Genomic DNA, 22,301 nt, shown 5'->3' with positions numbered 1-22,301 from the left:
TATTTCATTCATCAGTTTATTTTGTCCTTTAGATTTCACATATGAGTGAGATCATAAGATGCCTATCTTTCTTTCTCTGACTGGCCTATATAACTTAGCATAATACCCTCCATGCTGTCTCAAAGGGTAGTAAGAGATTCTTCTTTTTTACTGCTACATAGTATTCCATAGGTTTTTTTATTCGCTCATCTACTGATGGGCACTTGGGCTATTTCCAGATCTTAGCTATTATAAATTATGCTGCTATGAACATAGGGGTGCATACATTCTTTCTGAGTGGTGCTTTGGGTTTCTTAGGATATATTTCTAGAAGTGGGATCAGATGGCAGTTCCATATGTAATTTTTTTTAGGAAACTCCATACTGTTTTTTATAATGGCTGCACCAGTCTACATTCCCATCAGAAGTGTGCTTGGGTTCCCTTTTCTCCACATCCTCGCCAGCATTTGTCATTTGTTGATTTGTTGATGGTACCCCTTCTGATAGGTGTGAGGTGATACCTCATTGTCATCTTAATTTGCATCCCTTTGATGATGAGTGACTTTGAGTGTTTTTTCATATGTCTATTGGCTATCTATATGTCCTCTTTGTAAAAGTGCCTATCTAGGTTCTTTTTTAATTGGATTGTTTGTCTTCCTCTTGTTAAGTTGTATGAGTTCCTTATATATTTTTGGATATTAATCCCTTATCAGATGTATCATTGGGAAATATGTTCTGCCAGATGAGTGGATTAGAAAACTGTGGTACATCTACACAATGGAATACTATGCTGTGATAAAAAAGAAGGAACTCTTGCCTTTTGCAACAGCTTGGATGGAACTGGAGAGCATTATGCTAAGTGAAATAAGCCAGTCAGAGAAAGATAAATACCACATGATCTCACTCATCTGTGGAATATAGAGAACAACATAGACTGATGAACAGGGACAGATCCAAAGACAGAGAAACAGCAATCAGACTATTAACCCCCAAAGGGAAAGTAGGGGAGGGTGGGGGTAAGGGTAAGAGATCAACCAAAGGACTTGTATGCATGCATATAAGCCAAACCAATGGACATGGACAACAGGGGGATGAGAGCATGAGTGGGGGGTGGGGAGGATGGGGGTTAATGGGGGCGGAATGAGGACACATTTGTAATTCCTTACCTAATAAAGAATTTAAAGATTAAAAATAAAATGTTCTTCCATACAGTAGGTTCCCTTTCATTTTGTTGACAGTTTCTTTTGCTGTGCAGAAGCTTTTGAGGTAAAATACCTGTATTCAGAAAACTACAGGACATTGAAAAAAGATAGAAGAAGATATAAACAAGTGGAAGAGTACACCTATGTAACCCGCAACCCAGTATCTCCTACTCATTTCCTTTCCCCAAGGGAACGACTAGCCCAAGTAGTCATTGTTTAATAACATTCTATATAATAAAGAGGTAATATACAAATTAACCCTCATGCCCTCGCAAGATGGCTGCCTACGATCAGGCCAGCAGGGGTGTTAGTGAAGGATGACCAAACGACTGAACAGCAGGCTGTGTGGGGCAACCAGGCCGGCAGGGGGGTTAGTGAGGGATGACCAAACAACTGAACAGCAGGGTGTGTGGGGTGACCAGGCTGGCTGGGAGCCGCGAGGGACGACCAGGCCAGCAGTGGGGGGCAGTTGGGGGCAACCAGGCCAGCAAGGGAGGGCAGCTGGGGGTGACCAGGCCGGCAGGGGGCCAGTTAGGGGCAACCAGGCCGGCAGGGTGGGTAGTTAGGGGCTACCAGGCCAGCAGAGGGGGGCAGTAAGAGGTGAATAGGCTGGCGGAGAGGGGTGCAGTTGGGGGTGACCAGGCCAGCGGGGGGGAGGGGCAGTTGAGGGTGATTAGTCTGGCGGGGGGGGGCCAGTGAGGGGCAACTAGACTGGCACAGGGGAGGCAGTTGGGGGCGACCACGCCAGCAGGGGGGACAGTAAGGGGTGACCAGGCTGGTGGGGGGGGGCAGTTAGGAGCGACCAGGCCGGCAGGGATGGGGCAGTTGGGGGCAACCAGGCCAGCAGGGGGGACAGTAGGGTGACCAGGCTGGTGGGAGGGTGGGGGGGGGGCAGTGAGGGGCAATCAGGCCAGTGGAGGGGGGGGCAGTTAGGGGCCACTAGGCAAGCAGGCAGGTGAGCGATTAGGAGCCAGTGTTCCAGGATTGTGAGAGGGATGTCCCCAAGGAGTCCCAGATTGGAGAGGGTGCAGGCTGGGCTGAGGGGACTCCCCCCACCTGTGCACGAATTTCGTGCACCAGGCCTCTAGTAGTTTTTATAGAATGTTTCAACCTATTGTATTCCTATATCAAGAGGAAGTCAGTCTATTAGGCCTTCTATCTAGTGGTCTGAATGAAGGCATGACAACTTTACCCCAAGGGGGATGCTCAATTTTGTGGACAACAAATGTCATATCCCCAAATCATCACTTAACTTTTATCACAGAGATCTTAGACTCTGGGTATGTGGAAAGGTGATTAACAGAAATTTAGTTATATAGTTGATTTGAGCCCTGGTTCTCTTGGCTATTGAAGATCTCAAACAGGTATTTAGAGTCAATTTGCTTCCCAGTATGTTTTTGTTGTGTACTGAAGACCATATCAGTCTCTCACTTATGCCACAAACAATTACCCAATGGTCTACTGTATTCCTCTTTGTGAACAAGGCAAGGCATCTGGAGCATACAATAATTAATAAGCATGATTTATCCTTGAGGCTCTTTTAATGAGGTAGGGAAAAGGAAGCAGGAACATAAAACTATAATTTAAAGTAGTGTTTTAGGAATAATATAAAATACTAAGGGAGGTCCAGATTGTTTTTGACTACGGGGACTATGAATAGCTATCCCAAGTAAGGAGTGATAAGATAGCATTCTAGGCAAAAGGAATGGCACAACCAAAGGTGTAGGAATGGAAAAATACAGTAGGAATGAGGAATGGTTTTATGGAGCATAAAATACAAGCAGAGGATGTCTATTAATAGGCTGAAAAGGGCCCTGAGTGCTCTTTTAAGGGTTTGAAATTTTAATCAAAAAGCAGTAGAGAGTTTTTGAGCAGAAGGGAGCCATGGCCATCAAACCAAATTTCCTACCAGTTTGCAGTTTTATCCGCCAGTGTAGAATTGCTGTACAGCCCCTGAAGTTGCATGGGTTCTGCCAGCCTTGAGGATTAGTCAGATTCATTTGTCATCAGTGAGGTGGTTAACAATAGTTAAGGTACCATAACAATCATAAACACTTTTCTGCTTTAATTTTTTGTGTAGGATCTTTGTTGGCCTCATTTTCTCTCAGTAGATGAGAGGGAGAACTCTGAACATCTCAAGAAAAGGTATAAGATTAAGTCTTGTTAGTACATTACAAATGAGATTATAAATATATTTCTCATCTTGCTACCACTGTGCTCATCCCATTATAACATTCTTTTCCTGAATGAGAGCACCGTACTACAGAGAAGCACACTGGACGAAGAGTCACATCCTGAGTTTAAGTCCTAGCTCTGGTACTTACTGTGTGTGACCGTGAGCAAGTCGCTTAACCTCTGTGAGCCTGTCGTGGGGGTGGCAGTGGGACTCCAGTTGGAAAGTGGATGTGTAAGTATTATTAACAGTATTGGGATGCATGTTGCTGTGCTTTACATTTAGAGATGATGTCTCATACAGGCATTGCTGGTGGTGGTTACGGATGCTTCTGAAAAGACTTTCTACATTATGTCCACAAGTGCTTAGAGGCAGTGAGTTATCATAGACAAGCACTAGGCTAGAAAGCAGAAACACTAAATCCCAGCCTACACTCTGCCACTTAATGGTGTCACTCAGATGTAACTACCTGCTTTTGTAAGCTACTCTGCTTTTGTCTTAAGGCACCGTAAACACAAAACAGGACAGCAACAAAACACTCAAATTCAATTCCAAAAGACTTAACGAGCAATGTAGACCTTGACTGGAGGATTCTTGAAGGTACTAGCAGGATGTATTGGACTTTAAACCACTAGACTTCCTAAAAAGTATTCATTAGGCATCTGTCTCCTTTTTCTATCTCCTTTGTTTTCTGCCCTCAGACTTCCCAGTCTGATTGACAGCTGCCTCCTGGTCCACGCTCTCCAGCATCAGCCATATTCTCAGAGTTTTCCTTCTTGGCCTCTTTGTCATTGCCATCATAATCAATATTATTATTATTTAGAGAGTTTTCCCTTACACATTATGCTGTTCAGCATAAGGAATATAGCTACTCTCACCAGGAAAGGAATTCTCCCTCCTCAGAAAATGGACAAGGACCGTTTAATATTTTGTCCTGTGTCACTGGCTGTTTGATGCCAAGTAAGTCAGTTAACCTCTTTAACCCCAAATACCTTTGCTGTGAAGTCGGATCTAGCAATATTTGCTCCTTTAACCTCACAAGCGAGGGTGAGATGAGGTAGAGGATAGAAAATGCTCTGTAAATGTTAAAGCACTACACAAATATGAGGTGGCATTCATTTGTAGCCTTGGCAGCTGTTTGCAGTGTGTCACTCTGTCAGTTCAATCTCTTAAGATTCTTAGCAAGTCTGAAATCTTGTTCAGGTAAGAGCTACCTTGGTTTTGGCCTTTATTATGTTGGAGTATGTTCCCTCTATATCCAGTTTGTTGAGAGGTTTTTTGTTTTGTTTTTATCATAAATGGGTGCTGAATTTTGTCAAATGCTTTTTCTCATCTTTTGAGATGATCATATGATTTTTCTTCTTTTTGTTAACGTGAGATCTACCTTGATTTTTATCATGGCTGAACACAATGTATTGTTTGCTGCTGTGCCTTCCTAGTAATTCATAGCCGGGCACTGAGTATTATTGCACTTACACTTGTATAAAATGGCACTTGGAGAGCTCTGACAGATACCCTGTCATCTGTTCCTCGTGGTAACTCTTTGAGGAGGATGGTTTTATCGACTCCGTGGTTGAAGCTGTACCTCCCAGCTGTCTATATGTGTTTCCCCTGTTTGGAGTCCCCTGCTTATGTGGTCTCAGTACCACAGCAGCCACTTGGGTGATAGTCTTCTCTTCTCCCTTACAGTCTCATACAAGTGTGAGCGGTGCTTCTGAATGTGGTCAGTAGGTTATCTTCTAGTTACCGTGTAGTGGGACCAAGCTGCTATCCATTAGTGATTGATTCAGGAAGTGAAGAGCAGACCTTGTGGTGCCTGTATCCAGACCTCTCGTCCACACTCAAGCTCTGTCACTCGATGCTGCTTGAATGCCCTATGATTTGACCCAGTTTGGGTGTCTTTTTTGACGAGTGAAGCAACCTGTGTGTTGCCAGAGTAGCAAAACCCCATGCAAGCTGTCAATTCTCATGTTGTCATTAAAAGTCTTCCGGGGGTGACATGAGAGGAGTGAGTTGGACTTCAGGCGCACTCCCTGCTCCAATCACAGCAGAGCTGCTTTTGTCTGTATTGTATATTAACATTTCATCTTCGGAGTAGGCAAATGCTTGACCTTAGTCATTGTCAGAGCATCATGGTAGAGGGGGAGTTTTGACAGGCGGCTGCTTCCCTTGTTAACCTTGGGAGTTTATATTTTTTCTTGGAGTCTGTTTCCTCACTTGTAAAATGAAGCCGTCAATACTGCCTAATTAGGTTGTTGTGAGGATTAAAGGTAATTTTTTTATGTCTGACAATCTCTCTATATAAAAGCCTAAGCGACCGTTAGGATGGAACCACCAGAACAACTGGTCTCTAATAACACGCACTGACCACCAGGGGGCAGACGCTCAACGCAGGAGCTGCCCCCAGCCTGCAGGCCCCAGTCGCCAATGGGTCCTGCGGGCCAACCTCCTGGTCCCTCCCCCGGGGCCAGCAGGCCCCCGCGCTGGGATGGGGAACTGGCGGGGGGTCGTGGCAGACACAGCCCCTTTCCCAGGGAGGCCAAGGGCCGGCTCCCTCCTCAGGGTCGGCGGCCAACCTCCCGGGTCCCTTCCCCCATCCCTCCCCCCATCCGGCAGGCCCCAATCGGCCTGCGCCCACCCATTGTGATGGCAGTTGGTCCCTCCCCTCTGGCCAGCAGGCCCCGATTGCCTGAGCCCGGTGTCTGGCACCTGTCTGTCAGCTGATTAGCGCTCCCGATGGGGGAGTGCACTGACCACCAGGGGTCAGCTCCTGCGTTGAGCATCTGCTCCCTGGTGGTCAGTGTGCATCATAGTCAGTGCACACCATAGTCAGTGCACAGGCTTTTATATATATAGATAGTCCCAGATCCATTGTTGTAAGAGTTGACCATTGAATCTGGAGTTGAAAGAGACATAGTCATTATTTTGTGTAATAGTTTTAGAACTATCGTGACACTTTGCAGGAATGTCTTCAGGGGTGACATGAGAGGAGTGAGGTAGACTTCAGGCAGAGATGCTTTTCCCTGTATTATAGATTGACATTTCATCTAAGATTTCATTTGAACTTTCAGTCATTGAAAACAAAAGCTTTTTAAATTTTTAGTCCAGCTTTCTACCATCCGGTGCAGGAATATACTTTACAACATGACTGACAGATAATGACTTAAGAGAATGTGTTCTGATAACAGTTTTCAAAGTTCTGAGCCTTCATGTGTTTTAAAGCTTTGGTAAATTCTCTTAGAGAAGCAAACTTTGCTTAGCCGGTCAGAGTTTAAGGTAGTTAATATTTATGCAGGAAAGGATCTTAGAAGAGATGCAGAGAAGGGGGAAAGACTGCTGATAAGAACTAGTGTAGTGAAATGGTTCAGAACACAGATCCTGAAGCCAAACAGCTCGATTCCCACTCTGTGATCTAGGGCAAGTTGCTTAACCTCTCTGTGCTTCAGTTTTCTTATAAATAACCTCACAGGGTTATTAGCAGGATCAAAATAATTATAGGAAAGCTCTTAGAACTGTGCCTAGCATGTTGTAAATGCTCCATTTAACTACTATTACTGGTAGTATTATGATCATCATTATTTATTGAGATCCACTTCTGTATCACCTCATTTAACACTCAAATGAAGAAATGGAGATGCTATAAGATAATTTGCCCAAAGTCAACACAGCTGGCTCTATAAATCATTTCACTCACCTCCCTCCTTTTATAAATAAGACCAAAACTTGGGTAGGTGAATTAATTTATTAAGGGCCATCCTGCTGGTCAGTGACAATATCTGAATTATAAGATCAGTTTCTCAGGCTTGGCCTAGGATTGTTTCTCTTTAGGGAGTTTAATAGAGATCTTGATCTGATGTCTTAATTTTTTAAAAATCTCTGTGGCAAAGGTGATGTCAGCTGTCCAAAACCATTATTTTCGTTGGAAATTGTCAAGCTTTATAAAAGCATATGGGCTAGGATCTTACTGATCATGGAGAGCAGAAACCTTATAATCCTCATTATAGTCAAATGCCGTATTTTTGAAGATGACAAAGATAAGGTCAAATATTGTGACTTAACTTCTGATTTCTGTATGCTATGAAAAAAAGTATATGCAGACCAAAGTAATAAGACCGTGGGATGTTACTGATGTTAACGTGGTCCATACCTTCATCCTCAGTTGTGAAATATGTTCTAAGTCCACCAAGCGTTTCCACCATCTCTTTCTCTGGTTAGAGTGAAATCATCTTCATTTCTCAGTTCAACTTGGCAAGCATGCCTCTGGCTGCATATATTCTATAATGTAATAGAGATTATATATAACTTGCCTGCATTTGTCTTTTGTATATATGATATATTGATACCCCTTAATTACCTTTACACTTGGATTTTTGTATCAATTGAAAAATGAACATTTATAGTGTTTAGTGTCACCAATTGCCCAATAAAAATTTATTTCTACAATGATGTCATTTTTGTTTTGTAGGACTTAAGCAATGGTTTGCAGGAATTGTTTTGGATTTTTATTTATTTTATGAAGATTGAGTGGAATGGAAAAAATGAAGCTGGTGATACAAGTGGTATTAAGAGCTAATATTTACTGTGCACTTTCCACATGTTAAGACACTTCTTTAGCCCCTGTACTTTCTTTGTTATTTAAATAGGTCTCATAGTCATTATATAGTAGAGTGGCAGAGCTTAAAACCAAAAACCATTGGATTTTTGGTCAGAAGCAGTGAACTTAAGCTGATTAACTATATATCCAATGTGAAGGAACATGTTATATCTAAATATAGCATGTGTTGATTTCTTTTTTCTCAGGTACAATTAGGAATTAATTTTTCTTACTGTGTACAGCTACTTCCTCCACTCCAACCATATTCCTTCATATGGAGGGATTTTTGCTGTTTCCACTATGCCCACTAAATGCTTACGGGAGAAAGTATAAAATGGGAACTTCTCATCCAGGCTCTAGGGTGGTACCTAGAAGCCAGTCGTTGATACTTGAGATAAAATATAGCTCCCTAGTATGAGCACCCACTAATTGAAATGTCTTTTTTTAGATGTTAAACATTATGCCAACAGTTTAGTTCTCTGGAAAACATGGAAAAAATTAGTAGAAAATAAGACAAAATGTACTTTCTCTTTAGACCATTGAATGGGGATGGGAGGAGAGGGGACCAAATAGGTGATAAAGAGAGTCTCAATGTTACTGTGAATATTATAATTCCTACAGGAAATTGAGGGTGAAATCTGATGTGCATGTTGGAATTGAAGCAAAGAGAAGTAGAAAACTACAGATCACAAAAATGAAATCTTTTTCAATTATAAAGCAAGAAAATTTGTAGTGTAACTTACCCTGGCCAGGTAGCTTGGCTGGAGCACAGTCCCATACACTAAAAGGTTCAATTCCTGGTCAGGGCACATACCTAAGTTTTGGGTTCGATTCTCTGGTTGGGGCATGAACAAGAAGCAACTGATCAATGTTTCTCCTCTCCTCTCTCTCTCCCCCTGTCTCTCCCCCACCTCCCTCTCTCACTTCCCCTCTATCTAAAATCAGTAAACACATAGCCTTGGATGAGTATTAAAAGCAATGTATTTTATTTTGAGTCAGGAGACTAGTGAAGAGAATGATAATAGATGTGGAGCAACAACCAGAGTCTACAGGGAGTTTAACGTGTAGTTATCAAGAGAAAAGGCTCCTAAGCTTTGTGGAAGAAATAAAGGAAATGTGGGAAGCCAGTTACATTTGGGGGGAATCGGTGGTGGGGGACAGGTGACAAAATAGAGGGGAGTTTTGGCGTGTAGTGAGTTTGCAGTGCCAGAATGCCGGAGGTCTGATGACGTCTTGATTGGGCTATATGCTGATGAACAGCAGAGCAGGCTTGATAGTTGTATGACTGTAGAGACAAGGTGGAAACTATCTTCATTTGGGGCTGCTGGGACTTGCTCAGAGACACTTTCCGATCTATTTAAAATCATAATAATCATTGTTTTAACTTCATTTAAAAGCATTTTTAGGTCAAAATATTCAAGTACTTAAAAATGAAGGTACTTCGCAAATATCTTCTGATAGAGTTCTTTATCATGGACTTTTTTTTATTATTATGGTTAATCTTTCATTTATATCCATAGTAGGCATCTTTCAAAATATTCTATAAACAGACCCTTCAAAGCATTTCTGCAGGAAGACATAATGTAAATCAGCCAGGATTATGTGTCTCAAATGGATTAGGAAGAGATCAGGTATATAAAATCAGAGACAAAGAGCTCAGCTTTGGGGAAATTTGGTGGGTGTGAAGCTTGGGAAGGACAAACTTCAGAGTTTCATGAAGTAGAAAGCCAATGAGAAGAATGACGTTCGCCAGGGTGAGGCTGAGCCATAAGAACTTGTAGGTGGGAGAGCCAGATTTTGATGTTATTAAGAGAGACCCAGGTCTGCAATTTTTGTTTCAAATGAATAAAATTAAGGTTTGATAAAATTGTTTTTATTTCGATTTCTAGAACTGTTATGTGATTTCCCAAAATGAAGCCTGTAAGTGACAAAGAAGAAAATTGGCATCCTGGCATGTAGTTGTCACTGGAGGAGGGAGGGGCCCCAGGAGTGGGACAGTGTAAACTTACCATCTGGCTGCATGTCTCTCTCCTGTGATAAGAGCCGCCCACCTTCCTCCCAGTGCAGAACTGCTCCTCTGGCTAATTCCAAACGAGCTATTTATCCACATGCAGAGAGCTGGCTGGCAGTCCTCCGAGTCCAGCTATAGTTCTATATCAAGCTTCTTCTCTTCTCTTCTTTTAGTTGTTAAATCTTTTCCTTGAACTTCAGAACCACACACCTGCTGCCTGTTTAGTGTCTCTATTTGGATATAACGAAGCAACTCAGACTCAGTATGTTCAAAAGTGAAGTCATCGTCTTACCTGAGCTGTACATCATATTTTATTTCCCGTCTCAATGAATTTACTACCTCCTTTCATTTGCCCATAACAGAAATCTGGGCCTCTTTCTGGATTTTGTTCTACTTTACTCCCCACTTCAGTTAGTTGACAAGACTCTTTGGTACATTATCCCTAATGCTGCTGCCGGGTTCAAACCATCATTCTCTCTCAACTAAATCACTTCTTCACCCTGATCTTGCTTCTCCTCCACCCCATCTCCCCACCCCCCTCATTCTCTACACTGTAGCCAGAATGGTCTTTCTGAAATATAACTTTGAGTCTTCTTATTGCCTTCAGGATAAAAATAAAAACTCCTTCCCCTGGTAATGACTTTACCTTCTTGATGTGGCACCTGCTTACCTGTTTGTTAATTGTCTCAAGTCCACTTACACTGAACTGTTTGCAGTACCCAAGTGGCTTGATCGCCCTTGCCTGTGGTGTCTTGTATATGCTACTTCTTCTTACTGACCTCCGTTTTTCTGCCGTCACCACTCCACAAATTCTCCTTCAGGCTTTGGCTAAAATGCCACTTTCTCTAGGAAGCCTTCCGTGACCTTTCCAAACTAGATTAGGTGTCTTGCTTATGTATGTCTATAAAAGCCTGTTTTCCTTGATTGGATTTGTCATACTGTACCTCACCTGTTGACTTGTCTACCACCCCCAGAAGACTTTAAAGGTCCTGAAGGCAGGTAGTTATAATTATTATGAGTACGGTCTCTGGCATATAGTAAGGGCACAGTAAATATCTTCGGTTTTTTTTTTTTTTTCCCCCTCTCTTTTTAAGAAAACTATGGTAAAATATATGTAATATAAAATTTATCATTTTAATTATTTTAAGTGTACAGTGCAGTAGTATTAAGCACATTCACATTGTGCAGCCATCACCACTGTCCACTACCAGAATATTTTCATCATATCAAACTGAAAACAACCTACCCATTAAACAATGCTCCCTTCCCCTAGCCTTCAGTAACCACTATTCTACTTTTTGTCTCTAGGCATTTGACTATAGGTACCTCATATGAATGGAATTATACAATATTTGAATTTTTGTATCTAGTTTAATCACTTTGTGTAATGTCTTCAAGGTTCATCCATGTTGTAGCATGTGTCAGAACTTCCTTCCTTTTCAAGGCTGAATAATATTCCATTGTATGTATGTAGCACATCTTGTTTATCCATCATCTGTCCACGGACATTTGGGTTGTTTTCACATTTTGGCTATTGTGAATAATGCTGCTATGAGTGTGGGTGTACAAATATCTGGTTGAGTCCCTGCTTTCAATTCTTTTGGGTATATACCTAAAAGAGGAATTGCTTTAATTTTTCTTTCGTTGCTGCACTTTTGGTGCCAAATGCAAGAAATCGTTGCCAAATTCAGTGTCTTGAAGCTTTTCCCCTATGATTTTTCTAAGAGTTGTACAGTTTAGCTTTTACATTTAGATATTTTACCCATTTTGAATTAATTTTTGTATGGTATAAGGTAAGAGTCCAACTTTGTTCTATTGCATTTAGGTAACCAGTTTTCCCAGCACCATTTATTGAAAAGACTGCCCGTCCCCCCCATTGAATGGCCTTGGCATCTTGTTGAAAATCATTTGACTATATACGTGAGGGTTTGTTTCTAGGCTCCCTAATCTATTCTGGTCTATATATCTGTCTTTATGTCAGTTACACATTGCTTTGGTTACTGTATTTGTAGTAACTTTTGATATCAAAATTGAGTTATTCAATTTTGTTCTTTTTTAAGTCTGAGACAAATTTTAATACTACTTGCTCCTGACATTTTTTTCTTGTGTGCCCTTGCCTGAAGTGTTTCCTTTAACAATTCTACCCAGATGTCTTTCTTCCTTCTTCCCTGTTACAAGCTCACTCAGTGCCAGTTTTCTTTCTCTCTTCCGGTCTTTTCTCCTTAATTTAGATTCATCTTTATTTTTATGTGTCCAGGCTATAGCTAGCATTTTAAAATCTTAGTCTTCCTGGATGACCAAAGGAAGAGAGCCTTGATCATCTGTGGCCCCAACTTTGAGTCTAGTTCATTCTCTTTTGGAACTCTCAGGTTTAAAAGTCACTTACATTGTTTGTTCATCACCTTAGCACTGCAGGAAGAAGAAAGCTGAGATAGTAGTGGGATGATGCACAGGGCGAATTACCTAAGAGACGGTGGTATGGGAAAAGAGCATTTTATTGGAGGCCAAGAACTGTGTACTGTAGCTCTGCATCTGTCACTAATTTGCAGTTAGACAACATAGCTTCTCTTATTTAATTTACTGATAAGTTTATTACAGTAAGGATAGTTGGACTATATGGTCTAAGTCCTAAAAAGGTTATTTTTACTTTTTGCAAGACAATTTCCTCAGAAGGAAGAAGGAGTTTAAGCTGGTTTTAATGGATGAATAGAATTTAGTTAAGAAGGAAAGAGAGACTTTAGGAGATTTAAAACAAGGAAATGAAAGTATATTTAGGAATCAATGAAAATAACAGTGACCAGACTTTTTATTAAGTGAGGCAGAGTCAGTGGGATATCCACATAGCAAAAGAATTAACCTCGACCTCTATCTCACAGGACATACAAAAATCAATTTTAAATGATTTGAAATCTAAATAAGAAAAGTAAAACAATAAAGCTTCTAGAAGAAAACATAGGCTATTAGCTTCATGACCGTAGGATAGGCAAAGATTTCTAGAACGAACAAACAAACAATCAAACACAAGAATGTCTATCAGGTAGAATGGAGAATTGTTCTATATTCATACACAGAATACTACACAGTAATAAAAAAAAATGTATCATGCTACACATACAACACAGATTCATTTCACAGAAATAATGTTGAAAGAAAGAAGCCAGACCCTGAAGAGTATACTTATATTCCATTTATATGAAGTTCAAGAACAGGCCAAACTAATCTGTGGTGATGGATATCAGATAACCATGGCTGGAATTGTATGGGGTTGGTGGATATTGACAAGAGAGCCATCTGGAGTGCTGAAAATAAATATGTATCTTGATCTGAGTAATTGTTACATATATATATATATATATATATATATATATATATATATATATACACACACACACACACACACACACACACACACACAAAATAACCAGTCTGTACACTTAAGACCTGTTCACTTGTACTATGTTCTACCTTAGAAAAACAAACTAGAAAACAAAAACAAAAACAGTTGCCAGAGTAGATGTTCTTGCAGGGAAGCAGTGGAAGAAAATGCTTGAGAAGTGAGGTTGTAAAAGGCCTTGAATGGCAGTGAAATGGATTCAGTCCACAACTCTGATAGTTCAGAGGGAGGGAAATGACATAATGGAGGCATATTTTTAGGGAAACAGACCTTTGGAGATGTGCTGGGTGGACTGAAGCTTGGTCCACAGTGGGAGACTGTTGCATATGGCCTGAATTAGGGTGATGCTATTTTTTTTGGTTTGTTTTTCACTATTTAATGTCTTTTTTTCAATTACAGTTTACATTCAATATTTTGTATTAGTTTCAGGTGTACAGCATAGTGGTTAGGAAACCATATACTTTACGAAAGTGTCCCCCCGATATTTCCAGTACCCACCTGGCGCCATCCATAGTTATTACAATATTACTGGCTATATATTCCCTATGCTATACTTACATAAGAAGTACAGACTACCAATTTGTACTTCTTAAACCCTCGCCTTTTTCACCCAGTTCTCTAACCCACTCCCCTTTGGCAACCATCACTCTGTTCTCTGTTTATGAGTCTGCTTCAATTTTGTTTATTTGTTTATTTTGTTCTTTGGATTCTATATATAGGTGAAATCATGTGGTATTTGTCTTTCTCTGAACTGACTTATTGGGTGATGCTATTTTAAATGGAAACTCAGAAGGAAGAATTAGTAAGGCTGGTGAATGGGTTGGACAAGGACAGCAAAGACGACAGGGCAAACATGACTGAGGTTCCATACTTAGGTGCCTGGAAAAACAATTGTCCCAATAACAGAATTTAGAAGGCCCGGAGGAGGAATCAGTTTGGGAAGTCAAAACGTGTAGTTTTTATTTTTTTATTTTTAGACTAGAGGCCCGGTGCACAAAAATTTGTGCACTCGGGGGGGAGGGGGGTCCCTCAGCCCGGCCTGTGCCCTCTCACAGTCTGGGACCCCTCGGGAGATAACGACCTGCTGGCTTAGTCCTGCTCCTGGGTGGCAGAGGGCAGGCCCAATCCCTAGGTGCAGCCCCTGGTCGGGCTCAGAGCAGGGCGATCGGGAGGTTGTGATGCCACCCTCAGTCACGCTCAGGGTAGGGCCGATTGGGAGGTTGGGGCACCGTCCCCTGTCACACTCAAGGCAGGGTCAATGGGGAGGTTGCGGTGCCACCCCGTCACGCACAGAGCAGGGCCAATCAGGGGGTTGGGGCACTGCCCCCTGTCACTCACAGAGCAGGGCCCATCAGGGGGGTTGGGGCTCTGTACCCTGTCACGCACAGAGCAGGGCCAATCAGGAGGTTGGGGCGCTGCCCCCTGTCACGCACAGAGCAGGACCCATCAGGGGGTTGGGGCGCCGCCCTCTATCACCCACAGAGCAGGGCCGATCAGGGGTTCGGGGCGCCGCCACTCTCACAGTCAGGGCAGGGCCGATGGGGAGGTTATGGCTCTACCTCGTCACACATAGAGCAGGGCCCGTGGGGGGCGGGGGGTTTGGGGCACCGCACCCTGTCACACACAGAGCAGGGCCGATCAGGGGGTTGGGGCGCCGCACCCTGTCACACACAGAGCCGCAGGGTGATCAGGGGGTTGGGGTGCTTACCCCTGTCACGAACAGAGCAGGGTGGATAGGGAGGTTGTGGCCCCGCCCCCGTCACACACAGAGCCGCAGGGCGATCAGGGGGTTTGGGCGCTGGCCCCTGTCACCCTGATCCCGGTGCCGGGAGGCCTCGCGGCTCCGCTGATTCCGGTGCTGGGAGGCATATTACCCTTTTACTCTATAGGGTAGAGGCCTGGTGCACAGGTGGGTGCCGGCTGGTTTGCCCTGAAGGGTGTCCTGGATCAGGGTGGGGGTCCCCACTGGGGTGCCTGGCCAGCCTGGGTGAGGGGATGATGGCTGTTTGCAGCTGGTCACACATCCTTCAGGGTGGGGGTCCCCACTGGGGTGCCTGGCCAGCCTGGGTGAGGGGATGATGGCTGTTTGCAGCTGGTCACACACCCTTCAGGGTGGGGGTCCCCACTGGGGTGCCTGGCCAGTCTGGGTGAGGGGATGATGGCTGTTTGCAGCTGGTCACACACCCTTCAGGGTGGGGGTCCCCACTGGGGTGCCTGGCCAGTCTGGGTGAGGAGCTGAGGGCTGTTTTCAGGCTGGGGGTGACTGAAGCTCCCAACCGCTCCTTTTTTTCTTTTTTTTTCTTTTTTATTCTGGGCCAGCTTTAGCTTTGAGGCTTGGCTCCAGCTCTTAGGCCTCCGCTGCTGAAAGTAGGTTTCTGGCCTTTGCTTACAATGTTGCGATCCTGCTGGCTGAAGCCCGGCAGGTTTCTGGGGTTTTGTTTAGCTTCTATGTTTGTTACATAGTTGCTTGCAGCTCAGAGGCCTGCAGGGGCAGGCCGGGAACGTTGGAGTCCTCCGTCACTGAAGCAAGCAAGCCTCATGTTAGTTTCAAGCTGCCTGGCTGCTGGCCGCCATCTTGGCTGGCAGTTAATTTGCATATCGCCCTGATTAGCCAATGGGAAGGGTAGCGGTCGTACGCCAATTACCATGTTTCTCTTTTATTAGATAGGATTATATGTTTTTATTTATTTCAGAGAGGAAGGGAGTGGGAGAGAGAGATAGAAACATCAATGATGAGAGAGAATCATTGATCAGCTACCTCGTAGAGGTCAAGTCCCCAACCTGATCATGTGCCCTGATCGGGAATTGAATCGTGACCTCCTGGTTCATAGGTTGACGCTCAATTACTGACCAATACCAGTCAAGCCCAGTGGTGACAGCAGTTGTGGGGTTCAGAAGAACAGTCAGGGCTCTTTGGATAGGAATCTGAAAATCGCGCACGTACAGATTATTTTGAGTAGATGAGATCCCTGAAAGAAAGTGTATCAGAGAGATTGCAAAAGGCCGGCCCTTAGAGAAGGAAAAGGTTGTGGGGGAAGAGGAGACTGCAGATGTGGATAGAACCAGGATCATTTAAGGCAAACGAAGAGAGAGTGGGTGGTGGGGGTGAAGATTAAAGGAGAAGATACAAAAGTAGGAGAGGAAAAGGAAAGACTGAGAATGTCATAGAGAGCAGGGGTAATTGAAGGAACATGGTCTTGGGGAAGTCAGGAGGAAATAGGATCTGGAAGCAAAGGCAGAGGACTTAGCCTTGGACAACTTTACCTGTGAAGAACCCAGGTGTGTATATCAGGTCACAAGAGTTTGGCAGCATCTTCAGTGACTTCCTTGCAGTATTATTTGTCCTCTAAGTCGGAACTGAGGGAGACTTAAAGTTGAAAATGAGTGTGGCTATGGGAACCATGGAGTCCCAGGGATTTGGACTAATTTTGGGTTCCAGACATAATCCAATTCTCTGTGGAAGGATACAAAAGAAGTTTAAGATACCACCCATGACCTCTGGAAATTTATATGGTGCAATTCAACAATAATTAAAAGCCAAAACAAATGTGAGCAGGATGTTTTGAGTTCTGACTATGTCATTTTCTAGCATGTAAGTTAATAATATCTACCTCATATATTGTTCTGGAGATTAAATGAACTAATACAAGCAAGGTGCTTGGACCAATGCCTAAAACATAGTAAGTACATGATAAATGTTAGCTAAGATCATGATAAAGCTTTAGGAGTTCACAAGGGGAAAATAGTAAAGGCTGGAGCTGGTGGGAAGGCCCTGTAGAGGAGTGGGGATTTATGGGAGGTTATTCAGGGATAGATAGGAGGAAATGGATGAAGAAGAAGGAATTCTAAGTTGGGGAAAACATTGTAAATGAAGTCTTGGATTAGTAAAACTATTGGCCTTTGCATGTAACTTACTCGATGACTCAGATGCTTCCTGTTGTGAAGACTGGGAGTTAGAGTAGGATAGGAGGATAGATAACTGATCCTATATAATAAAAGGCTCATATGCAAATCGACCAAACTGAGGAACCACCGGTCGCTATGATGTGCACTGACCACGAGGGGCAGACGCTCAATGCAGAAGCTGCCCCCTGCTGGTCAGTGCACTCCCACAGGGGGAGTGCCGCTCAACCAAAAGCCAGGCTCACAGCTAGCGAGCACAGCAGCAGTGGCAGGAGCCTCTTCCACCTCCACTGCAGGCGGGTGGTAAGGAGTGAGGGGTCCTGGACTATGAGAGTCCCAGACTGTGAGAGGGATGTCTGCCTGTCGGCTTAGGCCCGATTCCTCTGGGATCGGGCCTAAGCCGGCAGGCAGACACCACCCAAGGGGTCCCGGACTATGAGAGGGTGCAGAACGGGCTGAGGGACCCCCCCCCTCCAGTGCACAAATCTTGTGCACCAGGCCTCTAGTATTTGTCATAATAGCAGGAGTGTGAGTTGAGGAGTCAGAGCTCTTTGGTTGTGATTTTTATCCTGGCCCTGTGTCTTTGGGCAGGTTGTCCAGCCTCTTAGGTCCCCAAGTTTCCTAACCTGTAAAATGAAATGGACTGGATCTGTAATCCCTCAAAGCTGTAAAATTTCATGTTTCATATGTGCAAACGACCTATTTGACCGTACCGCCTGTGGAACCGTGTTCTTTTGCACAGCGAGAAGCTGACAGGTCTGCGTGGGGCTAACTTGTGGTTCTGGCCTCATTAGTCCTGTGCTGTGAGTGAGCCGACCAGCCTGCATGTGGACACTACTTACTGCCTTTGCAACGCGTAGCGATCACACCACTAGAGAAAGCTGGGACCTCTGCGGGTGTACTTATAAAAGGAGCCCCTGGGTATTTCACTCCCAAACTATTTAGAGTTAACTCTGCTACTGTTCTCCTGAGGAGCCTGGAGTTTTATGGATGGTGCCTTAAAGTGGACCCTGAGGGCTAAGGAGGAGGGAAAGAACAACCTCTAGCTTTAAAAATAAAAACCTCAGGTTGTCTTTGTGGGGCTCACCGAACTACAGGAAGAGCAGCGCCAGGAGCACCCGATGAACTGCCAGTGACACCCTAAAGCTTTCAGGGTTAGGCTCACCTGCCAGTGTCCTTTTGTGACAGTCACCAAACACTGTGTCCCTTTTGACATCAGGGAGTCCTTTGTCTCAAGGCATGGATTTACATAAACCTGTGTAAATGGAAATGGAAATTGCTTTCAAATACCATGCTTCGAAATCATTGGCTCTGTTTTGGCACTACCTCAGTTTTTCTTTTCAGAAGGGAATTGTGGTTTGTTACTCTGTTCTCTCTTCCGTCCTTCCTGCTTTGAACCCCTCTCGGGTTGCACGCAGGCGTTTCTGCTGTCATTCACCCTGCAGGGCTGCAATGCTGCTGCATCAGGAAGTCCTCTAAAATGCCTCTCCCATCTGCTTTTCCTTGCTGCTGTGTGGGGGGTGCGGAGAGCAGTGTCTGCCCTCTCCACAGAGGAAAGTGTTTTGCGTTTGTCCCTGGCAGGAGCTTGGTCATCAAAGAAGGTACTTCTGAGCTTTTATACTGGATGGATTTTACACAACTTGGTGAATTGAAAAATACCTTGAAACAGAAGAGCCAACGCAGATGGAACTATTTTTTTCTATATTTTGTGCCTCCAAAGTTTTGAAAGGTTTAGTGTTTTCAGAAGCTGGAAAGACTGACAATTTACCCTTGTGTTGTCCTTGGAAGTTATAGTATTTCTTTGGGAAATGGAGTTCCAGAAAAGGAAGGTGACTTGTCCAAAGCTAACACATATGCCTGGGTGACATTAAATGTGCCTTATTAGTTTAGAATAAAAGTTCCTTGAGGATATGGAATTTATTTATTTACTTTTTTAAAAAAATGTATTTTATTGATTTTTGACAGAGAGGAAGGGAGAGGGACAGAGAGTCAGAAACATCGATGAGAGAGAAACATCGATCAGCTGCCTCCAGCACACTCCCCACTGGGAATGTGCCTGCAACCAAGGTACATGCCCTTGAGCGGAATCGAACCCAGGACCCTTCAGTCCTTAGGCCGACGCTCTATCCACTGAGCCAAACCGGTCAGGGCTGGAATTTATTTCTGTGCAGTAGTTGTATGTGGTTCCTAACAATGAGTTGCATCTTTTTTTTTTTTAATATATTTTATTGATTTTTGACAGGAAGGGAGAGGGACAGAGAGTCAGAAACATCGATGAGAGAGAAACATCGATCAGCTGCCTCCAGCACACCCCCCCCCCCCCCACTGGGAATGTGCCTGCAATCAAGATACATGCCCCTGACCGGAATCAAACCTGGGACCCTTCAGTCTGCAGGCCGATGCTCTATCCACTGAGCCAGACCAGTTAGGGCAATGAGTTGCATCTTAAGTGAATAATAAATACCAGCATTCAGGAAACTCCCATCTTTTGATCTTCTAGCTGATCATTTCCCTGAGGGGTGGCTATGACATGACCTAATCCATTCACGCCACAGATTTTTCTGAAGAGAAGTGTAACCATGTCATGGAAGAAACGATGTGGTGCAGAGGTTGTGGGTACAGGCTGAGTGAGACGGTTTAGGCTGGCCTCCTTTCCGAGCAGTGATTGATTAATGCTGTCTGTGTTGCTTTTCCTTCCAGAGCTGGCCTGTCCTGGACGCAGCATAACTAACGAAGCTGCTGCAGGATGAGAAGATGGCAGGGCGGCTGCTCGCACCACCAGGCCCTGATAGTTTCAAGCCTTTCACCCCCGAGTCTCTGGCAAACATCGAGAGGCGCATTGCCGAGAGCAAGCTTAAGAAACCACCAAAGGGAGATGGCAGCCACCGGGACGACGATGAGGACAGCAAGCCCAAGCCCAACAGTGACCTGGAAGCCGGGAAGAGTTTGCCTTTCATCTATGGGGACATCCCACAAGGCCTGGTCGCTGTTCCCCTGGAGGACTTTGACCCATACTATTTGACGCAGAAAGTGAGTGGCAGGAGGTGGAGGGACAGCTTCACATTCCCCTTTCCTCGCAGGCTTGGGGCAAACGGGAGGAAGAGCTGCCTCTTTGCCAAAGTTTGGATAAGTAGTTAACCTTTCGTTGCAGTTCTGGCTCATGGGGATTATTTTTCAGTTTAATTGCTGCTAAGGGTCATTTGTGGGCTGTGGCACTTCTGAACTCTCTTAATAAGACTTATGTTTTTTGGCTCCTGCCCAGATTAGAAGAAGAGGACATAAATGGAATGGAAGTATTTAATAGAGTCCAAGAAAGATGACATAGTAAAAGATGGTATAGCCCTAAAGAATCTCACACTCACATTCAAAATTCTATCTTTAAATATAAAGATGGCCCTAGCCAGTGTTGCTCGATGGTCAGAGCGTTGGTGTGCACTAAAGGGTCTCAAGTTCGATTCCCAATCAAGGGCATGGACCTGGGTTGCAGGTTTGATCCATGGCCGGGCGTGTGCAGGAGGCAACTAATCAATGTGTTTTTTTCACATCAATGTTTCTCTCTCTCTCTCTATCTCTATCTCTATCTCTCTATATATATCTCTATCTCTATCTCTATCTTCCTTCCCTTCTTCCCTCCCTCCCTCCTACTCTCTCTAAAAATCAGTGGAAAAAATATTCTCAGCTGAGGATTAGCAAAAAATAAATAAAAATAAGGTTGGTGTTGGTATTGTGACATTAACAGAGCCTGTTAATACAGTGGAGATGATAGATTTGTACTCTTACCAGCTCTATTTTTTACATTGAAGCATTGCTACTGGGCACAGGAATAGAATAGAGGAAGCCAAACTGGGTCAGTGAGGAGAGACTCTGGGTCTTTGGCCTTGTTACACAGTTGTCTGGGTTGAGCGAGCACTGATTCTTGCATTAGAGTCTATCCTGTTATTCCTGCTAGTAAGGAGCATGGGTGAAAGAAATACCAATCTTCACTTGGTCGAATTTCAAAACTCCCTAACAAATAATCGACCAAACCTTGGGTTTCTTCCTCATGATTAACTTACAAAACAAGGCAACAAGTAGAGAAGCAGAGCCCCCCAGATAATCCACCAGCCAAGCAATTAGCCATTGAACAGTGAGGACTAACATTGGATACCATTTTAGGGGATCCCTCTTTTAACAGATGTCATTTAAGTAATTAAATCAATCGTTTTTCCAGATTCGGGAGGGGGGGTTGTGTAATTATATTTTTATAAATATAAAGCTTAACTAAACTGCCTTTATTAACAAAACTGCCTTTAATTAAATCTCCTTTTAGTATTTCCATTTTAGAAGAAATTTCCCTTTCTTTGGCTTAATTATGGGACAGAAGTAAGACGAGGCCAATAGATCTCTTGACTTAGTTATACTTATGGAAGCACTTTTAGTTCAGGATGGCAAAAGCATTTAAGATACTCTCTACACAAAATGGTCCTACCTAATAGGAAAAAGTGGAACCAGTAGCTTATATCTTCCACTGGGAAATTTAGAAAGTGTAAGGCACACAACATAATATAGAGAACAGTAGACTGGACGTAATAAATCCTGACTCTACCATAATTTACCATGCTTATTATTTCTGTTTTTCTTTTTTTAGTATATGTATTTTTCAAACTACAAAGTAATTTATGGGAAAAGAAAGTAATAAGTGAAGAAACAAACTTCTCAAAACTAATTCATGCCCTTTAGCGAGTCACTGCACATCTATAGACCTAAATTTTCTCATCCAGAAACTGAGAAGTTGGACATAATTTTTAAGGATTTTTTTTTCAGATACCAAGTTCTGGACCTAAGCAGTTTTCATAAACTGTCATCAATTTCCCCATTTACTCTTCTCTTTTTTGAAGTTTAACTTTTTTACATGGGCCTTTGCAAGTAGGGGTACGTGGATGAGAGAGGAGGCACACTTACTTTCTGGGTGAGTGAATAAGGGAGCATAGAAACTTCGACTGTTTTTAGAAAAATACTTTAGTCGTAAAGTTTTGAAATATATTTCCTTCCTCTTTCCTACACTTG

The 22,301-nt window shown here is 43.4% G+C and overlaps 1 protein-coding gene across 1 annotated transcript in view; it reads left to right on the top strand.

The window, feature by feature from the left end:
* Window positions 1-22,301, top strand: part of SCN8A (sodium voltage-gated channel alpha subunit 8) — a 186,059-nt gene that overhangs the window by 43,121 nt on the left and 120,637 nt on the right. Inside the window, exon 2 of the mRNA XM_036300192.1 lies at window positions 19,956-20,285. Within this exon, the coding sequence (XP_036156085.1) occupies window positions 20,010-20,285 (276 nt within the window). The 5' untranslated portion in view covers window positions 19,956-20,009. The remainder of the gene's footprint in view (window positions 1-19,955; window positions 20,286-22,301) is intronic.

Source organism: Myotis myotis, unplaced genomic scaffold (genome assembly GCF_014108235.1).
Source record: "Myotis myotis isolate mMyoMyo1 unplaced genomic scaffold, mMyoMyo1.p scaffold_m19_p_3, whole genome shotgun sequence".
NCBI lineage: Eukaryota > Metazoa > Chordata > Mammalia > Chiroptera > Vespertilionidae > Myotis > Myotis myotis.
The sequence above is the reverse complement of the archived record's forward strand: the minus strand, read 5'-3'. Positions and strand labels throughout refer to the sequence as shown.